This window comes from Emydura macquarii, unplaced genomic scaffold (genome assembly GCF_026122565.2).
Source record: "Emydura macquarii macquarii isolate MOO-44397 ecotype Brisbane River unplaced genomic scaffold, CSIRO-AGI_Emac_v2 contig_366, whole genome shotgun sequence".
NCBI lineage: Eukaryota > Metazoa > Chordata > Testudines > Chelidae > Emydura > Emydura macquarii.
Window position 1 is genome coordinate 1511325 of NW_027130503.1, and position 21081 is coordinate 1532405.

At 47.8% G+C, this 21081-nt stretch overlaps 2 protein-coding genes across 2 annotated transcripts; both read right to left on the reverse strand.

The window, feature by feature from the left end:
• Window positions 1–1285: 1285 nt before the first annotated feature.
• On the reverse strand, window positions 1286–4400 carry LOC137141185 (lymphocyte antigen 6E-like). Its single transcript, XM_067530022.1, has 3 exons — window positions 4349–4400; window positions 2905–3024; window positions 1286–1494 (listed from the first exon to the last, which is right to left on the reverse strand). The coding sequence occupies exons 1-3, from the start codon at window positions 4398–4400 to the stop codon at window positions 1286–1288; spliced, it is 381 nt and encodes a 126-aa protein (XP_067386123.1).
• Window positions 4401–12837: 8437 nt separating this feature from the next.
• Window positions 12838–18082, reverse strand: LOC137141195 (lymphocyte antigen 6E-like). Its single transcript, XM_067530029.1, has 3 exons — window positions 18008–18082; window positions 15132–15251; window positions 12838–14201 (listed from the first exon to the last, which is right to left on the reverse strand). The coding sequence occupies exons 1-3, from the start codon at window positions 18057–18059 to the stop codon at window positions 13993–13995; spliced, it is 381 nt and encodes a 126-aa protein (XP_067386130.1). The 5' UTR covers window positions 18060–18082; the 3' UTR covers window positions 12838–13992.
• Between the last annotated feature and the right edge of the window lie 2999 nt (window positions 18083–21081).

Consider the following 21081-nt stretch of genomic DNA (forward strand, 5'->3'; position numbering starts at 1 on the left):
CCCACTTTCTACCGCAACCTAGGGGTGATCACTGCAAAGGGCCAGAGACTGTTTCCCTGCTGGCCAGGGTCTTGAACTGTGTGCTCGCCCTACAGAGGGCTAGAGACTGTTCCTGTTTGCCTGGCCTGGCCTGCCTAAGGGCCGGGAACTGTGTGCCACCCGACTAATGGCTGGAGACTGTTCCCATTTTTGTTGGAACACCCCACGGGGCACAGGTGCCGGGACATTTGGCCTCCCTCAGAGATTGATGGTGAGGGAGGGCTGCCGGCCCCGCCCGTGCCGGGGGACCTTTAGACCGCCCCTTTAAAAGCTTGCAGGCCAGGGCACCTCCTGGCACTGCCTGTGAATCATCAGATAAAACGGAGGCAAGTTTTTAAACATGAGCACAATATGCAGCCTCAGCTAGTGCAGGCCGTGGACTAAAGGAATCTGGAGTCAATACCGACGTTGATCATTATAGGTTCAGTATTATTTACAGATTCAGACCTCCCGTCCTCTTGGTCCCCACCTGGCAGGGCTGTTTTCTCCAGCTCGTCCCAGAGCTGACACATCAGACGCTTACACGATGGAATAAAATGACCCTTTATTTTGTCCAGCCTCTGTCCTACAGAGTGTATCAAAAAGGGCTTTCACGGGGAGAAACAACACAAGCCGGCAACATGGAAAATGCAGAAGAGAAGGGTCTTGTGCTGTTGAGGTGAGGAGAGGCCGAAGGAAGACAGGTGCTAGGGGAATTACACAGGGTCTGTGACAGAGGTTGGAACAAGTAAATGTAACTGGTACTTTATGCTATGTGGTGCCCGTCTGAACGGGGGCAGCACCATTCAGCAGAGCCTCCCAGGTCACCAGCACCAAGCACGGAGGTGCCGTCATGTCAGAGAAAACGGAAAGAGACACGACTTGCTGATGGAATCTGAAGTCTAGCTAGGGGTATGGTTCCCGGCTCATGTGGACGTGCTCACACTGGCTCTCATTGAGCAGGGTGCTAACAATAGAGGGGTAGTCACGGCAGCACGGGCAGTGGCCGTGTACTCGGGACAGCTAGCCCTTGCTGCTGCTCACGGCAGCTTCCACGGCTCCACTGGTGTTTTTAGCACGCTAGCTCAATGAGAACTAGCACAATTACCTCTGCGGGAGCTGGGAATCACACCCCTAGCTTTTAGTGTGGACGTAGCCTTAGCAGCCACAGAGCCGTGCTGACCTTTGCACAGAGGGTGTTTGGTGTCTCACTGGGGAGGCTCAAGCTGGTGCTTCTGGGACATCATGTCCTCGTGTCCTGGCCCCATCACAGTCCAGTTCTGAGGACATAGATGAGACTGGCCAGGATCCCCGTGGCCATCACTGTGTAGCTGGTTTTCACGCTGCTGGCTCCACTGATGTTGCACAAGGAGTGCTCGCAGCAGGAGGTAGAAGTGGCTACTATGCCCAGGTTCCAGTTTGATCTGGAACAGTCGGGAGAACATTTCTTGGTGATGCGGTGCTCAGCTTTCTCACCTTCATGGGAAAGAGAAATCGTGAATCAAGAGTCCCCCAGAGCTCCGGCAGCCCTCTGTATTAAGGAGATCATGGTACTGAAGCAGCTAAGCAACTAGGGCCAACGGGGAGGGCGTTTCTCAGCAGCTAAGGATTGGCTGATTTGCCGCAGGCTTTTAACCCAACCAGTCTTTATCTGATAGGATGTTCCCGAACTAGCGCTAACTGGCTCTATTCCGTACCCTGGAGACACTCAGCACAGCCGTCATGGCACAGCACTGGTCTCTTGCTAGCAGTTACAGATCAGTAGGCATGACGGAATGTTTAGATATGTTTTCTAATTCCTTTAATCATTACCATTATAAACTCAAGGAGCTCAATCTCTTTAGTTTACCAAAGAGACGGGTCAGGGATGATTTTTTGCTCACACTCTGTAAGTCCATGAGTAACAACTATTTGATGATGGTCTCGTCAGTCTAGCAGAGAAAGGAAGAATATCATCCAACGGCTGGGAGCTGAATCTAAACAAATTCAGACTAGAAATAAGGTGTATGTTTTTAACAGAGAGGGATTGTTGGAGCAATTTACCAATGGTTGTGGTGGATTTTTTTATCAATGGCAATTTTTCAGTCCAGATTGGATGTTTTTTTCTAAAAGAATCTGCTTTAGGAATTATTGCAGGGCAGGTCTCTGGTACTCAGGAGGCCAGACCAGATGATCGCAAAGATCCCTTCTGGCCTTGGATTCTATGAAGCTATGAACGTCCTCTCCAGATTCCTGACCATGGCTTTGGAACAGCCAAAGGAGAGACCGTACCGCACCAGGATTCAGATTGAGACCCTTGACTGTGCGGGGAAGAGGGAGTTGGGTGGATTCTCGCCTAGGGCAGATCTGATCATCATGGCTCACGGCCACGTGCCTCACTCCTGAGTTTGTGTTCGAAGATCTCCTAGTAACGTGGGTCACAGGACTCACTGCCGGCGTGCCCTTAGGATTACGCCAGCGTGCCTAGTGTCCTCAATCCCTTTGTGCATGCACAGCACGATACACATCTATTTTTGAACACCAAGATCAGGTTACGGGATTTTGCAGGTCAATCTGACTTCTCCAGATAAGTCCCTCCCCTGAGTGTGATTAGTGAAGAGTGAGGATCTATCCCTGGGGAGAAGGGCTACAGGCCATTTGAAGTGTCCTATGCCGCTGTGCAGATTGCTCTCCGTGTGCTTTGCTCATTACTCCTGAGTAATTATTCATCCTCCCCGAAGAAGGAAGAAAGAATCCAGCTCCCTCGCCTGAAGGGGTGAAAGAGAGTGGCCGACTGCAGCGTAAATGAAGTGATACCTAACCAAAATGCACAACAATACCCATCAGGCAGACACGATGGTGACCAGAGCCTTAGCCAAACCTGGTTGAGATATTGCAGGTACTCACCGAGCCCTGTTTTAGTGTAGGTTGTCAGGCAGTATTTGTCAGTCTCCGCACAGTCCGTTATTTTAATACAGTTCCAGTTGGACGGCTCGTCATTGCAAGTGAAACACTTCAGCGAGTAAACTGCAAAAGGCAGATGCGACGCAGTTTAGACCTTTGTAGAAACACCCCCTTCCGAACAAAGCTGAGAAAACTGACTGCTCCACTAGGGAAGAGTGGTGAACCTGGCTCTACGTAACACGGTACCCCATGTACAAAGTTAAACAGACAGGAAAAACAGGGACAGGCACTTTTTTTTCTCTTGTCTCAGGCAGCGTAACCACAGGTGTTCCCTATAATAGCAGTAGAAACATTTAGACAATGATTGTTGATGTTGTCTCTTCACGTGACTATTGAACAGTAATGCTCATGGGTTGATAGCCAAAGCTTCTCCTTCATAATGACTCCGGACAGGGAACAAAAGATAAACGTATCGCACACACAGCTTTTCTCTTTCCCACCCTGCACTGAGCAAACCCAGACCTACAAACCCTGGCTTCCTTATTTCCAATACCTTGTCTAACCTTACACCAGCAAATAGTCCCAGTGAGTTCAATAGGATTACTCATCTGCAAACAATGACTCACATGTTCCATTGTTTACAGACTCAGGGAGTTAGTTTTGAAAAGCAAGATGAGCACAGGAATCCTTGGAGCAGAACAACCATCCCCTTGAAAGGGTCCAGCCGCTGGCCTGCCAGCTGGAACTTAGCACTGTGATTGAGGGTCATTAGATCCTCTAGTAAATCTTCTAGGTCATTGTATGAATTCATTTTGTACCTTGAATAAGGGATGCACAGGCTGAATTTTCTACATGGGACTAGTCCCATTGACTTCCAGGCGGGTCTTCACATGCTGAAAACTAAGAATGCTTTGCTGGCTAGGAACCAGTGGGAACAGCACTGGGTAGGATCACCCCCCACGCAGCAGGATAGAGAGTTAAGGAAGGCTATTTCTGTAAGCACCGCTCACCATGAGCAAAAGGCTCAAGATTGCAGAGGCTATAAAAGATCTTTGTCATAAGTCTAGGGAGGTCCCCAGATCTACCCTGGTCCTATATTGCTCTCCCCCCTCAGGCTCACATAACATGCAGCTGGTAGACTGAGCACATCCTTCATGGACTATGGTCCTTTGTATAGTCCAGTATGCAAGGGTACAAAGCATTGCACCTGGCATGTCTTTCTGAATGCAATGGCAGGAAACAAACCAGCTGCAGGTGCACTGACTAGCTCAGTGAGAAGCTATCGCATCACACCGCAGAGTGGGGGCAGCAGCCGTGTCCACTCACTGCTGTTGGAGCATCTTCGCCACTGAGGCTAAATCTCCCTGTGTCCCTGCCATCTCTAAGCCGGTTCTCTCTCATCTCTGCGTGTTCCTTGTCTAGCACAGAAGAATCATGAGCACCTCACCTCGCTCCGTGCAGAGGACTGCAGCCAGCAGGGCGACAAGAAAAGCCTTCATCTTCACTACGTCTTCGCAGCCTTCCCACTAAGTGCGCCTGCACCCAGGGCAGGTTTTATAGCTCTGTGATGTTTGCTTTTCATTACTAGGGTGAGGGTAATTTTAGGGTGTGGGATAGGACACGAGATTGATGGGTGTGTGTCCGTGTGTGGGAGAGCGTTTGAGAGTCCAAGTGGTATTTATATATTTGTTTTCCTAATTTTTTTCTCTTGCTCTTTTACAAAGGGGATCATAAGAAAAGCACGACTGGATTAGGGCTGGTCTCCATCCAGCATCCTGGGGCCTCATAACAACTGCTTCAGAGAAAGGTGTAAGAGACAAAAAAAATAACCTCCCGCTCTGGGAAGTTACAGCGTGATGCTTTCAGTTAACGTTTGGCTTATACCCCAAAACATGAAAGGTTTGGTTTCAGAGTCGAGAATGCCCAGGAGAATGGTTTTTTTCTTATGCCTTGGTTTATAAGGTGCCTTCGGGGGAAATGGGTTGTTTTGCTTTTTGCATTTTCTTCCGAAATTTCTGCTGCCAGCATGCACACAGTCAGGGAGGGAACTGCAAGGAGAAGTGAGAGAATTAGGTTTAAAACCACAGGGGGGGGAAAAAAAGCCTTTTCTGAAATGTTACCTGATCTAAAAGCATTGATTGTCCCATGGTCTCCTTTTCCATTTCTAGTGGAATGTTTTAAAAAGACATCCTCTGATTTAGAAACTGATCATTTTAAAGGTACAGTTGGTTTGATTTTTAGCATAGCCCGCCTCGTGATTAAGCGGACCAATCAACATTAAATTCAAACAATATTTAGAAGGACTGTACACAGGGAAAATATTTGCGAAAGGGTAAATGAAGCACTTGACTGACCGTCTATGAGAAGTTCATTATTGTGCTCAAGCCCTGTCAGAGCCCCTCTTGTCTCTCTCATCCCTAAACTACAAAGTCTGAATCTTTCTGGGCCTCTAATGATTTTCTTTGCTTGTCCCTTCACCCTTCTGATTCTCTTATCTCTTCGTCGAGATGGAATTGTGGTCCCAAAAGTAGTTGCTTCAGATGCCGATGCATATATAACCCAAAACTGAACCAGCAATTTTTTATGTCCTATCCCTTTGCAAATGACTGTCTAACTTGCTGTTCTCCATCATCTCCTATGTCTCTCTTCAGTCTCCATCTCATGTTTCTCTCTCCCACTGAATATTCATGTTTCTGAATATTTTCCACCTAGACCCATACACTCCCTTAGAACACAGGTGAGCAATTTAGCCGTGATGTCATTTTTCCAGCACCCACTCTTCTTAGATTCATGAACAATGCCAAATTTGAGCCCTGTGTGACTCAGGCCCCGGCATCTCTGCTTTTGCAACAGCTCCAGCTGTGAAACTTGGAGCAAAGAGAGGCACCAATTAAACAACCAAACCTCACAAGGGAGTATCTGTCGGAAAACCTTTCAGGCCTTCAGGGTGGTATCAGGCTGAGGCAGAAGGCAGCAGGTTGACGTCCTCCGTCCCAGCGTGCTGTTTCCTTCTTGTCTTGCTGGGATTATAAAACAGCCTCATGTCAATATTATTGTCGGGGAGAGGAGAGGGATTAAAAGAAAGATAGTCTGTATTGGGTATTTTACTGTAGATCAGAAACATAATATTACGCCAAGAAAAATAGTCCCTGGCTGAAAGTGGTTTAAATTACATTAAACGTGCGCTGAAAAATAAGAATCGCATTTTTGGTTGGTATGTGTGAACCAGTGGCCTTTGAGGACTGGGCAGCAAGATGCTGGGGGGGGATAGGGGGAGGGTTTCCAGCCTTTCATGCCCATCCAAGCCACCTTCTGCTCCGTTCTTGGCTGCTTCACCTGTTGCTAGATCAGACCTTTCTTGGGCATAAATTCAAACGTGATCCAAATTTGCTACAAGACTTGAGTGGGGGACATGAGAGGAAAGAACCAAACTGCACGCTCACCTGGGGAGAGACTGGTGCAGGCTGTAGGTAGCCAGGCGACCGTCAGTGTCAATGAATGAAGATTCCTCCACCCGGGAAAGATATAGTCAGGATAGCCCAAGACAGATCCCTCGGGCCTCCACACAGACAGCAAATTACATTCTACATTTTTTTGCTCCCTATTCATAGCAAGAAAACCAAAAAAGAAGGTGAAATCACCACCCACTGCAATTCAGCAGTCCATATGTCACCCTGGAAAAACAGCCAACGCTCAGATGATGGAACATTTCACATTTTGTTCAGTTAGCGTCATCCATTGTCAGGTACAGAAATAGCAGGTTCAATTTAGGCAAAAGCTTCTTATTGCCTTATTTAAGTCAGGCGTGAAAACTTAAAATACCCGTTAAACAACTTTTCTCTCCTGCAAGCTGTGGGGGTTTAGAGATTACATCTTTGTTACGGGTAAAGGATTCTTAGCTGGATTTATGGCCAGGTATAGGATATTTCCCAGTAGATCGGTCTGATCTGATCTGGCAATTCTTGTCCATTTCTATGATCTTAATGTTACCTTCACTTTTCAGCGCCTCCACACCAGAACGATGGAGATAAATTGGAAGGGGTTCAGAGAAGAGGGGCACCAATGAGCAGGGGTGGAGGGATAGATGAAGGAGGAAAGCTCGCAAAGGCTAACTAGCCTGGCTAAGAGACTAGGAAATGTATGTGACCTGGGAGGTGGAGATGCTACCAGTCTACAAATATTTGAAAGGTATGTCCGTCCAGAAGGGGGGGATTATTTAGAAAGAAAGATGGGGTTTAACTGGGGGAAATGGGAAGAGTTAAAGAAAGGGCAAAGCTATTGATCTATCTCTTTCATTGTACACCCTCATTGAGTAGAAAGAAGGGCCCATCATTTGCTCTGGGTGCTCCTGGAGATTAGAGCTGTTTCAAATGTATCCGTTGAAACTTTATCAACTGGAGTTCTGGATTTATCAAGGGTAGGCAATCCGGGTTCCTCTCTCTAGCCTGTTCTGGTCAGGACACCTCTCAGGATCAGGCTGATGCCGGCCCAGGAGATGGTGGCGGTGGCAGCCATGATGGTGACGTTCACATTGGTAGCCTCCACCTGCTCTTCCACGTTTGCCCCCCAAAGTCTCTTCTTTTATGGACCCAGAAAGGGAGTGATGGGCAGGCTAGCCCACTCCTTCATTGTTTGATCCACCAATCAGACCAAATAGCCGTCACACCTCTTTGGGGTCATTAATTTCTGGTTTCACTTTTGGTTTTTAACCAGCACAGTGTAACAGTCCTTGAATGATATCAATGTGGCCTTTTTGGCTGAGACTAATCCAATTTCTCTGTCTGGTTTTCTTCCCCCCTGTTCCCCTCCACACCTGTTATTATAGATCCCTGTGACATTGTATGAATTTACACTCACTTTCACAGTTAAACTCACAATTAGGGTAATATTTATAGGCCCAATTGTCACAACATACCGTTGATTTCCCCACTGTCCTCCAGCAGCTTGGGTCTCCTTGAGCCCATATTGTGTCCCTACCAGATTTTTGAGCCCCTGTTCTGGGGGCAGGGAGTTGGAGCAGGGTCCCTACATGGCGGGGGGAGGAAAAGGGTACACTTTACCGGAGGCCCTGTGCGGCCAAGCCCAGGCTGCAACCCCCATTACCATGAGGAAAAAAATGTTCATGGCACATGAGATTGTATGTATGGGCTGAGGGATTGTGGTATGTGTGTGAGAAGGGGGCCTGTGTTACAAGTTTGTACTGGGCCCGGAAAAATGCTTGGGCCCTGAGCAGGAGAGCGGACAGGTCACTCCCTAGCTTCAGTCTGGGTCATTCTTTCCGCACCTGAGTAAAGGCCTGGGCATGGAAACCAGTTTCTCCATCCCTTGGGAGCACGCCAAGGAAAGGGCGGTTACAACAGCAGATATCTTGGTGCTTTTCTGTTTCATTAAGGGCTCATCTGTAGGAATAACGGCCCACGTTCTCAAAGATGATTTGGGGCCTAATTCCCATGGATTTCACGGGGCCATTGTCTTTAGCGTACAGGCAAGGTGGGGCTGCTGCGCTCACTGGCTTCGATACAAGGGGAAGCTTGATGGTTAAAAGTTTGGGAGCCGCTGCTCTAGGCGCCGCATCAGGGCTGAGAGTCCCTTGCTGAAAGCAGCACTGGCTCCCAAGAGGTGACACATTTCCCCCATCACTACTAAGGGCCATGTCTAGGCTCTCCCTCGCTCTGAGCTGTAACTCACCTTCCAGCGATCATGTTTTTATTGCTGTATCTGGAGTCTTGCTTAAAACCTTAGCTCCTGGAGTCAGGGGATGACATATGAATCTCATTTTGGGCAGGTTTTGTTTGTTTGTTTGGTTGGTTGGTTGTTCAGGTAAGTTTCCAGCCCTTGTGGCTGTGGAGAAAAGCTTCAAAAAATGACCCCGAAAGACTCTAACCCAGAATACAAATGAAAAGCATTAGGATTGCCAACCCTCCCGGATCGTCCTGGAGCCGCCAGGAATGAAAGATTATGACATGTGATGAAACCCCAGGAGTACGTCCAGTCGAAACTGGCAACCCTAAATAGAACCCAGCGTTTATTGTTATTATTTCATGGGACTGACTCATGAGTTTCAAAGGCTTGGGAGTGATGGCGCTGCTCACATTCCTCTTGTTTTTGGGGAAGTCTTCTGGTTTGGGGTTTTTTAATTTGTTTTCATAGAATAATGGAATCGTACAAGATTACGGTTGGAAGGGACCTCAGGAGGTATCTAGTCCAACCCCTTGCTCAAAGCAGGAACAACCCCAGCTATATCATCCCAGCCAGGGCTTTGTCAAGCCGCACCTTATCAACCTCTAAGGATGGAGATTCCACCACCTCCCTAGGTAACCCATTCCAGTGCTTCATCACCCTCCTAGTGACAAAGCTTTTCCTAATGTCCAACCTAGACCTCCCCCACTGCAACTTGAGACCATTGCTCCTTGTTCTGTCATCTGCCACCACTGAGAACAGCCTAGCTCCATCCTCCCTGGAACCCCCATCAGGTAGTTAGAGGCTGCTATCAAATCCCCCCTCACTCTTCTCTTCTGCAGACTAAACAAGCCCAGTTCCCTTAGCCTCGCCGCATAAATCATGTGCTCCAGCCCCCTAATCATTTTTGTTGCCCTCCGCTGGACTCTCTCCAATTTGTCCACATCCTTCCTGTAGTGGGGGGCCTAAAACTGGACACAATACTCCAAATGCGGCCTCACCAGCGCCTCACTGCCCTCCATCTTCTGGCAATGCTCCTACCACTGCAATGGTTAATGGTTTAATGGTTTCTGCTCCCCGTCCCCTGTGCTGCTGCTGCTGCTTGTGAATGCAAAGAGCCAGCAGGGGAAGCAGGGGCAGAGCCAAGAGCAGAACCCATGATGGGAGGCATGCAGCCCCCTCTCCTGTTTGTTGGTCACAGCCCCTCCTTCACTAGGGTCCAGACACATCTGTGGGCTCACTGCCTGCAGAAAACCATGATCTAGGCTTCCAGCAAGAAAACGTCTCATTCAAGAAATCAAGAGCGCTCCAGCCCGCTTGCCGTGTCTCCTCCCCGCCCGATCCACATGGGACATTTTCTTCTTTGGTGTGAATTTGGCCACAAACTCCACCCGCACTCCCCACTTCAGACAGGATCTCACCCCGGGAGCGCAGAAGCATTTGGAGAAGCATGAGGAGGAATCAACAGAGACCAGCAAAGGAAAAATACCACTGGGCCCGGTTTACTTTATGAAGTAAAGAGGTGGCCTGAAAGAGGGTGTGTGCATATATCTCCTGTTTGCTTCTGCCTTAGAAATACTCGGCAGTAGGAAAGAGCTCACCCTCCATTGCTCTAGAGAACTGGGGGCTGGTTATCTCCTACCCTACCCTGTGATAGGAGCTGGGCCACATCCCTGCAGCGCCTGCGGACGTTTCCCCAGTGAGAGGCGAGTGAGTCAGCTCTCAGCAAGAAACTGGGTCGGAGAGAGCTGTCAGGGAGCCTGGCACTTGGAGAGACACAGGAGACAGGTTGGGGTGTGGGAGAAGCACCACAACTGGATGTTTCCATGAACGTCATCAGCTGTGGCTACGTTAGCCGTGTTGACGTTTACACAGTTATGCCTCAGGGTCTGAGTCCACACCCTGCTGAGAGGACTGGAGGCGCTCACACCCTCTGCGAGCAGGTTTTCCAGGCTGTCTGCAGACTCAGGCAGACGGCCCTGCATTAGTTCACATTCATAGTTCATGTTTACAAGACTGTCTCCACCACAACGCAGCCTAACGTTTTAATGATTTTTAATGGGCGCTTACGTTCTGGAGCAAAATTCTGCTGCCGGGAATGGGTTCTGTGGGTAATTCTATTGCCACTGAATACACAGGGTGGCCTGCAAGGTGCACTCAAACATTCCTGGCTATTCCTTTAATTACAAGGAAAGGCCCGTCTTCCGCCTTATAATGAACCTTTCTGCTTATTCAGCAACTTCCACTGGAGGCTCTTAACTCATTTACACACAGTGATGGATTATGCCTCGCGGCCCCCTGCCAAGGTAGGGAAGTATCATTATCTCCATTTTTCAGATGGGGGAAACTGAGGCAGGGTGAAGGTCAGTGATTTGTCTGAGGTCACAGAGGGAGTTTGTGGGAGAGCGAGGACTAGCTCTTTGATCGGCAGATGCCCAGTGCTGTGCGTCAGTCACAAAAACATCCTTCCGACTTCCACCTGTGACTCTTATGATGTCCCTTCACTGCACTGACCGTGTGAGAGGCAGACTCGCAGTGGATTTACTGTAGCTAGCCCGGCTAAAAACAGCAGTGAAGACGCGGCACCACAGACATCAGCAGAGGCTGTACTAGCCTGCCCAGAATCTGTGGATGTGTACTCATGCTGTTGCGTCTTTGCTGCGGTTTTCAGTCCTGCTAGCTAGATTAATAAAACTAGGATGGTTCTTCCTACCTGAACAGCAGTCCTACCTCCAAAAGCATTGAGACGTACTCCACAGTCTGAACTGGTTCTGGACTCAGGTTTTTGATACGGTCTCTCACAGTATTCTTATCAGCAAGTTAAAGAAGTATGGGTTGGATGAATGGACTATAAAATGGATAGAGAACTGGCTAGAGCATAGGGCTCAACGAGTAGTGATCAATGGCTCCATGTCTACCTGGCAACCGGTCACAAGCAGAGTTCCCCAGGGGTCGGTCCTGGGGCCGGTTTTGTTCAACATCTTTATTAATGATCGGGAGGATGGGGTAGATTGCACCCTCAGCAAGTTTGCGGACGACACTAAGCTGGGGGGAGTGGTAGATACCCTGCAAGGTAGGGATAGGATACAGAGTGACCTAAACAAACTGGAGGATTGGGCCAAAAGAAATCTAATGAGGTTCAACAAAGATAAGTGCAGAGTCCTCCACTTAGGAAGGAAGAATCCCATGCACAGCTATAGACTGGGGACCAACGAGCTGGGCAGCAGCTCTGCAGAAAAGGACCTGGGGGTAACAGTGGATAAAAAGCTGGATATGAGTCAGCAGTGTGTCCTGGTTGCCAAGAAGGCTAATAGCATATTGGGCTGCATTAAGAGGGGCATTGCCAGCAGGTCACAGAAAGTGATTATTCCCCTCTATTCGGCATTGGTGAGGCCACATTTAGAATATTGTGTCCAGTTTTGGGCCCCCCACTACAAAAAGGATGTGGAGAAGTTGGACAGAGTCCAGTGGAGGGCAACAAAAATGATTAGGGGGCTGGAGCACAGGACTTATGAGGAGAGGCTGAGGGAACTTGGCTTGTTTAGTCTGCAGAAGAGAAGAGTGAGGGGGGATTTGATAGCGGCCTTTAACAACCTGAAAGGGGCTTCCAGGGAGGATGGGGCTAGGCTGTTCTCGGTGGTGGCAGATGACCGAACAAGGAGCAACGGTCTCAAGTTGCAGTGGGGGAGGTCTAGGTTGGACATTAGGAAAAAGTTTTTTACTAGGAGGGTGGTGAAGCACTGGAATGGGTTACCTAGGGAGGTGGTGGAATCTCCATCCTTAGAGGTTTTTAAGCTGAGGCTTGACAAAGCCCTGGTTGGGATGATATAGCTGAGGTTAGTCCTGCTTTGAGCAGGGGGTTGGACTAGATGACCTCCTGAGGTCCCTTCCAACTCTAATATTCTATGATTCAGCACCCTAGTTCTTGGATGCCTCTGGACGAACCTGGGAGATTGTTTTCCTTCTGGCATTGCTTTTGAGTGGTCGGAAGAAACCGCTTGTTTTCAAATAAAGCCCACGAGACACAACCTCAGCTGGTACACAGAAGAGGCGAGTCGAATCTAAGGCATGTCACCATTTAGCTAATGAAAAACAGTTTCAATATAATTAGGCTGGGTGGAATTCGAGTTTTATTTTTTATCATTTCGATGAATAATATCAATGTTTATTTTTAAGCTTTTTTTCCACCACTTTTTCTCTATTTAAATTTTCACCGCTGATGGAAATGATAGGGGTGGTCAGGTAATGGGATGGATTCAGATAACAATTATTTAATGACAGGAAACGTCGGGATTCACAGAATTAGAGCTTTATAGCCATTGGAACACAAATTGTCGACATCCTGTGTCAAAATACACAAAGTTAAATAGCCTTAATTCAAAAAACAAAGTTCTCAAGCAGCATTTCTCTTGCTTTGCCTAGCTGTAAATGGCAAATGTTCTCAATGGATATCAATTTTTGTCAGTTTGTGCATGTACGGTGACATAGATGTTTGCCCACATTGACTGATAAAAATCGAATCCATCCAAGTCTAAACGTAACATAAAGACTTACACCACCAATCCTTTTGTTCCCAAGCTGGCAGGGCTGTTTTCTCCAGCTATATCAGAGCTGACACAACCGACGCTTCCATGGTAGAACAAAAGAACACTTTATTTGGTCCAGCGTTTGTCCTACAAAATGTATCAAAAAGGGCTTTCACAGAGTGAAACAATACAAGACCGCAAATGCTTATATGGGCAAAATGACTGACACAAGAAGTGGGAGCAAAGTGTAGATGAATAAAGTCAAGCGTGGATTCATTCGTTCGGCCATCAGGGCTAATGTTAGAGGGGAAGAAAGGGGACAGATCTGGTGCTCTCAGTGGTGAGAAGAAGCAGAGAGGAGCTGGTGCTAGGGGAATGAGGAGGCGACTGCCACAGGGTCTGTGACAGAGGTTGGCGCAAGTAACTGTAACTGGGTTATTACTTTGCGCTATCTGGTGCCTTTCCTCTGAGCCGGCACAGCCATCCAGGCAGTACCACTCCACTGAGCATCCCGGGTCACCAACACCAGGCATGTAGGGGGCTACTCTGGCTCTGCTGAAATAAAGGTGAAGATGGACCTATCAACTAGAGAGAGAGAGAGAGAGAATCCTAGCTGCATAGCTAGCCCCCATCACCATAGTATCTTTAATGAGTTTATCCTTACAACCCCCCCCAGTGAGGGAGGGCAGTGCTGTCACCCCCAGTGTACGGATCCTGTCTCTCAGAGAAAGAACCACAGCATAGAAAACGAGAGAGAAAGTATTTGCTGACGGGATCTGAAGTGACACAGAAAAGACAGGGCAGCGTTCACCCTGGTGGAAACCTTGCACAGAGGGCGTTTGGTGTCTGGTTCTTTGGGGCGTCACGTCCTCTTGGCCTGGCCCCATCACAGCCCGGTCCTGAGGACGTAGGTGAGACTGGCCAGGATCCCCGTGGCCATCACCACGAAGCTGGTTTTCACGCTGCTGGCCCCACTGATGTTGCACAAGGAGTGCTCGCAGCAGGAGGTGGAAATGGATGCCAAACCTACGTCCACGTTTGCTTTGGGACACACTGGAGAGCATTTCTTGGTGATGCGCTTCCCGCTGTTGTTGCCTTAACAGGGAAAGAAAAACAGAGATGAGAATCGTTATCTAAGAGCCTCCCGCCCCCAGAGTTCCAGCAGCCCTCTCTGTAGAGGAGAAAATGGTATTAAAGAAGCTAAGCAACAAGGGCCAATGGCGGGGGCATTTCTCAGCAGTTGATGTTTGGTTGTTTTGCCTCAGGCTTTCAACCCAACCGGTCGTTCTCTGCGAGGAATCTGACCCAGCGCTCACTGGAGACGCTCAGCACAGCACAGCATGGGTCTCTTGCTAGCAGCTACAGACCAGACTGAGGACATCCTCTTCCTATTCCTGACCACAGCTTTGGGACAGCTGAAAGAGAGACCATCCCCTAGATCAGCCTGGTCAGGATTCCAGCTGAGCCCATTCCGGTAAGGGAGGGAAACAGGGACCGGGGAGTTTGAGGTGTGTTGTGTGGATACCCAGGCAGTGCAGGTCTGATCCACAGTGAAATGTGTCACAGCACAGAGAACAAGGATTCACTGGCAGAGTGCCATCTGTACTAAAGGGACACAGCCCCTGGAGCTCGCAATGCTTCTGTGCATGCCTAACACAGTCATTTTCTTTTCTTTTTCTTTTGTTTGGTGGGGGGGAGGGGGGGAGGGCACAAAGATGAGGGGATTGGATTTGCGTGTGTAAATCCTGTTCTCCAAATGGGTCCCTCCCCTGAGTGCAGACGAGTGAGGAATTTGCTTCTTAGATTGTCTGCCGGTGTCCGAAGGCCCAACCGTTTGCACTCCATGCTCATTACTCCTGAGTGATTATTCATCCTCTCAGAAGAAGGATGAAAGAATCCAATTTGCTGGCATGGGGGGTGAGACAGAGTCACCTACTGCATCATAAATGAACTGATACCCGTCACTCAGACACCATGGTGATCAGGGGCTTAGGAAAACCTCCCTGAGGTACAGCGGGTACTCACCAATCCCTCCAGAGGCATATATTGTGAGACAGAATTTGTCACTCTCTGCACACACCTTCGATCTAAGACAATTCCAGTTGGAGGGCTCATCCGTGCATGTGAAACAGGAGAGGGAGGAAGCTGTGAAAGGAGCACAAAACCCAGTTTAGACTCCTGCGGAAACATCCTCTTCCGAAGAGAGGATCCAAAATGTTCCACTTTCGGAAAAGGGAGAGAGAAAAAGGACAGGAGGGAGGGAACCAAACCAAAGTCAACATTTTCTATCTGAAACTAAAGACCACAGAAATGTGCGTTTTGATTTGTCTGGTCAGAAAATGCTAGGAAACTTTTCACCGAGAAGGAAAAAGGTTAGGTTTTGTTTCGCAAGTTTTTGCAGTAATTCACTTACCGTGTTTTGACCAGCCCTGCCTACTCCATCCACTTCCTTGACTCACACAAGCAAATGATCTAACTCTGCCTCTCAGTGTCACACGGAGCAGGACCACTCTCAGCTGATCGTCTTTTCAAAGCCATCTCTGCCTCCATCCCCCAACAATGCTATTAATGACTGACACCCGAAGTGCAGCTCCCAAGTTCTCAGAAAGCAGAGCTCAGTGAAGGCACTTTCTTCCCAGCTCTGTGCCAATTATTAATCGTCTTTCCTTGGGGAAAATTAACTAGCTTCGTTCTCCCTTGGGAGTGTAGCATTACATAGTGCAGTACATCTGCAAAGCGTTGTACAGATATAAATGACTCTTACTACAGCCTGGGAAATTAGACGTGTGATTAGAGTCGAACTAGAGGGAGTTCCTTGGTAGAGATGATGCTGGAGAATAAAAGGTGTTGTCTGGAACAACCCTGTCTGCAACAATTCCATTAGCAGGATTAAGGGAGAACTAATGAGAGGCCAAAGGGGTTTGCAGTGTGTGTGGCCAGGCAAGCGTAATAACCAGGGCTTACATTCTCATAGAGTATTTCCCGGCGTTCCACCCTGCCGCCCACCCCGTTTTCCATGGAGTGTGCCAGGGCTCCGAGCTCCAGATGTGGGGCCCTGCTGACTGACTCTCTGAAACCAGCTCGTGGACCGCCAGAGGGCCGTGGACCCCCGGCTGAGAACCACAACAACATCAGGCTGGAATCAGAGTTTGAAACTCTTTACTGGAGCTGTGCTCTGGACAGCTCCATCTGAATTTAAACCCTGGGAACAACACATTCAACTCACAGCTTGGCCAGGAACCTGCTGAAATAGACACTGAGACTTGGTTAAAAGCCACCTCTTTGCCTGCAGGTGAATTCACACTCAAGAGACACCGTCTGGCTGCGTCTCCCAGAGGATCCCAGGGGACCGGAACCACTCCTGATTTCTGGGCCAGAAACTCAGCTGACTGAGAGCACCTTGAGGGAACTGTTTGCCTTAGCCTGTTCTGCTTTCTCATCGCATCTGGGGAGGGGCTGGTGGTAAGAATGGTAAGACATTTTCTACATGTTTGCTACCCTCTGTGAGTAGTGACACACCTGTGTAACCCATAGAGGATGATCCATCGTTTACTGTACCTGCGACAATACACGTGACGTTCTTAGTGAGCTAGTTTAGGGGCATCATTAACCTTGTCTGTGTGAGAAAGCTTGCACCAGTTTAACTTCAATTGGTTTGTAAACTGAATTATTTAAGTCAGTTGCAAACCCCTGTGTGAATACTCTTATTTTGGTTTAAGAGGGCCTTATTTCAGGTAAATTCAAACCTCTTCCTATTTCCCTAATCTACATTGAAATAGGCCCTTCTTATATCAAAAGGGAGGCAACAACATAGGAATTTGCAGCAGTGAAATAAATTGGTTGAAATTCACACCTTAAATTAAACCCATGCAGCTTTCTCTCAAGACAAGCTCAGAGTCCATTTTGAAAAGGGAGTTAAAATTAATTTCGGGTCCTATCCCCATACCTGAAACCAGTCTGTCAAAATCTGTAGGCTTATAAAGACATTTTGCTACCTTTTAACATGTTTTCTCTCCCCTGTTGTTGTGAAAGACTCACTATAGAACAGGGAAAACTGGCTGAACCCCTAGTAGAGAAAGAGTGAATCTGGCTCTGCATAAGTGCTGTCAATATAAACAAACTGGAAACAATATGGAGAAAGGTATTTCTTTTCTGCAGAAACAATAATCCCAGGGGCCACCGACAACAGCTGTAGAAGCGGTTCAGACAATTTTTGTTGATGATGTCTCTAAATTCCAACACTCTTGGGTTAACAGCCACCAGAGCATCTTCTTCGCAGATTGCTCCCGATGGGTTACAACAAATAAGCATTTTGCAAAGGTCACTTCCCCTCTGCGGTCTCCTATCTATGCATTGAGCAAACTCCAGCCCTGCCTGGGTTCCCATTCTGCAAATATGCCTATGTTGCGTGACTTTACCATGTAAATTGTCCTGATGATTTCAGTGGGTTGACTCACATGCATACAGTGTCTCCCATGTGCCATTGTTTGCCGGGCTTTAGTTTTTAAAAGCAGTTGAGATATGGAACAGCTGTTGGAACAACTATCCTCTTGAACGCATCCAACCGTTAGCCTTCCAGCCTCAACTTATTGCTGATTGTGCAAATTATTCATCTTCAGATGCAATCCTAAATCTGCTCTGTCATTGCACGCATTTATTATTTAGTTCATTGAATTTTATAAGGTACTGTGTAATAGCTCCATCCTGCAAGGCGGGGACACAGCAGCTTGGGATATAGGAGGGATACAACCCAAGAGATAAGGCAGCGTCAGTGCGCTGTTAACTGTACAGTCTTTACCACTGACACTATAAAAATCTCCCTCTATCACTGCCATTTCTATGCTGGTTCTCTTTCGTCTGCATATTCTTTGTCTAGCACAAAAGAATTACTAGCATCTCACCTTGCTCCATGCACAGGACTGCAGCCAGCAGGGTGAAAAGAAAAGCCTTCATCTTCGCTACGTCTTCCCAGCCTGCAGAAGGACAGCGGCACCAGGGGTGGTTTTTATAGCTCTCCAGTGTTTGCTGTGACGATGGTAACCTCAGGGTTTGGGATGTCACATGGAGTACAACGCAAGACTGATAAGTATGCGTGTGTAGGAGGAAGTTGTTCATGTTAAGAATCCAGCTGGGATTTTTCTTTACTCTATTTTTCTTCTGGCTGTTTTACAAAAGAGCATAAGAACTGTCAGACTGGATCCACTCAATGGACTATCCAGCATCGTGGGTCCAACAGTGGTCCTCTACTAACAGCTTCAGAGGAAGATGCTAACAAACCTGTAGCAAACAAAAATAACCTTCCCCTATGGGAAGTTTCTGCCTGGTCCCTTGGTTTATGTCCTGCAACATGAAATGTTTTGATCTCAGAGTTGGGAGTGCCCAGGAGAATTATTTGTAATGATGCAGTGGATTTTTAGGGTTTCATTCTTTCTTTCCATTTGCCTCAAAAACTTTTCTGTGTCAGCGTGAACACAGCCACTGAGGGAAATGAAAGGAGTGAAGGAACAAAGTTGAAAATATGGATTAAAAAAAAAAAAAAAAGAAATGTGGACAATTTGAAAGCATATGTTTCCCCTTTGGGTATCTAACAGTCTGATTTTTCCTTTGATGATTTTTCAGCTGCCTTTTTTTTAAAATGAAAAACCTTGCTTTCACAGGCAGACATTTGCAAACACAAAGTGTTTTTTCATTTCAACTTTTGAAGACTCAATTGTTCTGATGGAAAAAAAAGCCCAACCCCGCTGTGTGACTAAACTGACCAATCAGAATGGAGTGCAGAAAATTGAAATCAGAAGAAAACACTTCTGGAGAACAATGAAGGGATACTTTTGTGTTTGCAAATTTAAAAAAAGAAATGTGTGCAAAAAAAGTACCAAATTTAGGCAAAACACATTTTTACCGGCAAATATTCACCAGCTCCAGTTATGACAGAGGGTACAGAGAAGTACTTGACTGACCGCCTAGATCTGATTTATTTTTTTGTATACCGCTATCATATCACCTCTTCTCAATGAACTGCAAAGTGTAAGGGCCAGATCCTCAATGGGTGTAAATTGTCATGACTCCAGTGAAATCAGTGGAGCTATGCCAGTTTACGCCAATTGAGTAGCGGCTCCTCAATCATTACAGGCCTATAACCATTTTCTTTGCCTGTCCCTTCACCCTTCTGTTTCTATTATATCCTTCTGAGATGGAGTCATGCTCCCAGATGTAATTGTACCAGGTTCCAACGCACATACAACCCAAAGCTGCACTGGCAAATTTTCATCATGCCCTATTCCTTTGCAAATGACCACCTGACTTGCTGTTCTCCATCACCACCTATTTCTCTCTCCTATTGAATATCCATGTTTCTGACGATTTTCCAGCTAGAGCCATCAGCTCACTTGAAAAATATGCGTCTCACTTAGAGGCGATTAGAGAGACAAGGTGGGTGAGGTAATATCTTTTATTGGACCGACTTTTGTGATAATCTCCTTCAATTCCTGAGTAAACTGTGGTGTGGAGTCACCTTTGAGTTCTTTATAGCAGGTCGTGTTGGAGCGTTGGCGGTTGTAGTCATCACAGTTGAGAACTACGGTGGTGCCCCTTTGTCTGCTGATTCGATCGCTATCTGGTGGTTAGTTTCGGGGACTGTCTAGCTGTTCTGTGGGCACTGGAGAGATTGTGGTGGATGTGATGTCTGTTACAGATTTCACAGCCAATTTTTCCCTGCAGCAATCAATGTAATGACCAAGAGCATGGTTCTGCATGCTCTGTGGTTTCCAGTCAGGTGTCATTTAGAAGCGAGGTCATTTTTCCAGCACCCCCTCTTCTTGGACACATACAACTCGCTAATTCGGGGCCCTGCATGACTCAGACATGGGCGTCTCCACTTTCCCATCAGATCCAGCTACGAATCTTGAAGCAGAGGCAAGAATGAAACCACCAGACCTCACAAGGGTGTGTCAGTCGGGAAGCCTGCCAGGCTCTCAGGGTGGTATCAAGCAGGAGGCAGGAGAAAACAGATTGCTATCCTCTGTTCCAGCATGCCATGCTCCATCTTGTCTTGCTGGGGTTATAAAACAGCCTCATGTCAATATTATTGTGGGGGGTGGAGGGGCAGGCAGAGGAATCAAAAAGAAGATGTTCTTAACTGAGTCTTATTGCTAAGGAAACGATTCGGTCATGGATTCCATGATTTTCCAGGACCTCCGTGACTTCTTCTGGAGCAGGACTTGAGCAGCTGTCAGCCCTGGAACTGTCAGAGCAGTGGTCCCTGGCCCACCGGAGCAGAGGTGGGGTAGGGCCAGCCCCCCTGTGGCTGGAGCAGCAGCAGTCAGTGCCTGCCACCGGAGCAGTGGTGGGGCTGGAGAATCCACAAGGCCCGGCAGTTCTGTTTGTCCCCCCATAGTGCATTGTTAGTAAAAGTCAGGGGCAGGTTGCTGGCTCCCGGAAATGTTTCTTTATTGCCCGCCACCCATCCGGGACTTTTACTAATACCCGTGGCAGAATCTGACCCTGACTTATTGCTGATCGGAACATATCGTTATGCCAAGAAAAACAGTGCCCGGCTGAAAGTGGTTTAAACTACATTAAACATGTGCTGACAAATGAGAATCGCACTCCTGATGGGTACGTGTGAACCAGTGGCCTTTGGGGACGGGGCGGCGGGGCTGCTGGCGCTCCTCAGACCCGCCTCTGTCTCACGGGAGAAGTGGCCACCCTTGTCCAAAGAATGGTGTTTGTGCTTGGCTGTGGCCCAGTCCTGAGCACTGGAGAGGGGGCGTTTCCAGCCTTTCATGCCCATCCAGGCCGCCCTCGGCTCCTTGCGTAGCTGCTTCATCTCTTGCTTTGTCCGGTGTTAAGAAATAACAAGGGAAAGGAAAAATAAATCAAAGTAGCACAACAGGTAAAGCTGGCAAAAAATGAAAAGGGACCGTCGGGTGAGGAACAATCAGACTGGGGGCCTGCTGCCCCACCGCTTTTGACTTTG

Excerpts from the sequence above, each read along its gene's own strand:
- LOC137141185 (XM_067530022.1), bottom strand. The coding sequence starts at position 4,400 with ATGAAGGCTTTTCTTGTCGCCCTGCTGGCTGCAGTCCTCTGCACGGAG. Across the intron at positions 3,025-4,348 it reads AGTCCTCTGCACGGAGCGAG|TTTACTCGCTGAAGTGTTTC; the intron begins GTGAGGTGCTCA and ends TGCCTTTTGCAG. Across the intron at positions 1,495-2,904 it reads CTACACTAAAACAGGGCTCG|GTGAGAAAGCTGAGCACCGC; the intron begins GTGAGTACCTGC and ends TTTCCCATGAAG.
- LOC137141195 (XM_067530029.1), bottom strand. The coding sequence starts at position 18,059 with ATGAAGGCTTTTCTTTTCACCCTGCTGGCTGCAGTCCTGTGCATGGAG. Across the intron at positions 15,252-18,007 it reads AGTCCTGTGCATGGAGCAAG|CTTCCTCCCTCTCCTGTTTC; the intron begins GTGAGATGCTAG and ends CTCCTTTCACAG. Across the intron at positions 14,202-15,131 it reads ATATGCCTCTGGAGGGATTG|GCAACAACAGCGGGAAGCGC; the intron begins GTGAGTACCCGC and ends TTCCCTGTTAAG.